General features: G+C 58.0%; 1 protein-coding gene across 1 annotated transcript in view; it reads left to right on the top strand.

Moving 5' to 3' along the window:
* The window catches only part of LOC113203007 (cAMP-specific 3',5'-cyclic phosphodiesterase), a gene marked incomplete in the record, with an annotated part of 180,438 nt that overhangs the window by 125,772 nt on the left and 52,606 nt on the right, over nt 1-2,060 (top strand). The window contains 3 exon segments of the mRNA XM_052265693.1: nt 961-1,062; nt 1,246-1,310; nt 1,470-1,582. Of these exon segments, the coding sequence (XP_052121653.1) occupies nt 961-1,062; nt 1,246-1,310; nt 1,470-1,582 (280 nt within the window).

Here is a 2,060-nt window from a genome sequence, read left to right as displayed (position 1 = left end):
CCACCACCCCTTTTCCAAACGGTAAAGGGGCCCGGTACCTACCCCTCTTGACGACGATAGTTAAACCGTTTACCGCACATCCTCAATTACACGGGCTTTCTGCGCGGGTCCTCCTACTCCCCCCGCCCTCTCACCTCCGCTCACAACCCCCCTCACAACCCACTCACAACGCGCTCTCCGCCACCCCTTCACAACCCCCAGCCCCCCGTTGCCCGTGGCCGTGTGCACTGCCTGCCCTGGACTCGCCTTCATTAGACGGGAGGGTTTGTTGAGGAACTGGGGGCGACGAACGCACAGCGCTTGTGTACGGGAGGGGGCGACAGTCGGAGGTAAACTCCGCGCTCTGTGTACAATTTCACGACGCAAAGGCACTCGTTGAGTCAACGGAGGCCGGACTTCTTTTGGACTTTGCCGCGCGACAGTTTTCGCTTGCTTCTCAATAACACTCGACATGCTTCGTTTACAACATGGGGGATTGAGAGATGGCAGCCCCGCTGTCGTTTTGTGTGGGTTGTGTGCCGTAGGGCCGGGCGCCCCCAGGCGTCCCGTACCTCCCCCCAGTGCACGCTAACGAGCGCAGCGCCAGACAGCCGGGCGCGCGCGGCCCCGCGGCACACCCACGCCAAGAACGTCACCTCTGCGTTTCCAGCCACGAGGAAGATCAGGTTGAAGAGGAGGGTGGGGTGGGGGGGAGTGACAACCCCTGCGTGAGCGTGCTCGCGACGGCGTGCTCGCGACGGCGTGCTGCCGCTACGCGCACGACGCCTTCCTGGAAGCGGCCCGCCAGCGTGCCATTTTACCCTTGTTGGGTTCGCGCGGGAGCTATCTTCGCGCGCCCGCCGCGCAAACTTGTTGCCGACGCCGCCGTTTTTGTTGTTTTCACCCTCTGCTTTCGCTCGCCAAAAAGGCTCCTCTCTGGTTCGGTGTTTTGATGTTGGCGTTCTCCCTTTTCTGTTGCAGCCATGGAGAGGACCTCATCGTTACTCCGTTTGCCCAAATACTTGCCAGCCTTCGCAGCGTGCGGACCAACTTCCTCTGCCTCACCAATGTGCCGCCCACAAAGTGAGTAAAAGCAAATAAAAATCAAAGAGAAAAAAAGGAGGAAACTTGTCAACTTGTCGATTATTGCAGAAGTTAACGAAACGTTTTGTACGCTGAACAGTGAAACGGCAGAAAAGGGAGGTTCTCGGTGTGGTTAAAGACTCGGAGTTCTTTTCGCAGCTCTAAAAGTGTTTGTTGTCGCAGGTCCAGGCGCTCCTCTGGGGCGGCGGGCTCAGCCACGCCTCAGCCTCGGGCCTCTCAACCGGGAGGTAAGCATGCTTCGTAAATTTTACCTCTACTGCACTTTATGATAACGATGACAAGGAACGTCGCGCGTTTGTTTGTAACTTGTAGAAAAGGTAATGGGTTGAAATGAACTATTGTGTTTTACTCAGACTCTAATATTTCGCTCCGCCCTCCCCTTTCAGATGAAGCCTACGTGAAGCTGTCCATCGAAACCATGGAAGAGCTGGACTGGTGTTTGGACCAGCTAGAAACCATACAGACTCACCGGTCCGTCTCTGACATGGCTTCGCTTAAGGTGAGTGAGCCGTCCGTTTCCACCACCACCACCACCACCTCCACCACCACCACCAAGTCGAGTCGACTTTCCGCCGCTCGATAGGTGGACCGCCGGTGCGCCTCAGGGAGCGCTGCTCCCCCTGTGCGTGTGTGTTTATGTGGGCTGTTGGGGCTGGTCAGGTTCTGTTTACATGCGGCCGTGAACCTAAATATCGGCTCCGCTTTGGGTCTTTGGGCTTTGGCTGGTGCAGGCCGCCGTGTGGCGCGGGGCTATCTGCTGCCGCGGTCGCGCTGTCGGGTGCCCCCACCACCACCACCACCCCCACCATAGGCCAGCCGCGTTTGCGATGCCCCTTGTGCACTCTGAGGCCGCGTCTGGGCACGATCAGACAAGAGGACAGCGGAAGAGAAATAGTATTGAAATGCAGTGAAAAGAAAAATGCGTCCCGCAGGTCGAGCGCGGCAATCCTTGTGCCGCGCTGCGTCTGTATTGTCTT

Source organism: Frankliniella occidentalis, unplaced genomic scaffold (assembly GCF_000697945.3).
Source record: "Frankliniella occidentalis isolate FOCC.00 unplaced genomic scaffold, Focc_3.1 Scaffold29, whole genome shotgun sequence".
Classification (NCBI taxonomy): Eukaryota; Metazoa; Arthropoda; class Insecta; order Thysanoptera; family Thripidae; genus Frankliniella; species Frankliniella occidentalis.
Note: the sequence above shows the minus strand (reverse complement) of the source record. Positions and strands in the feature narration are given on the sequence as shown.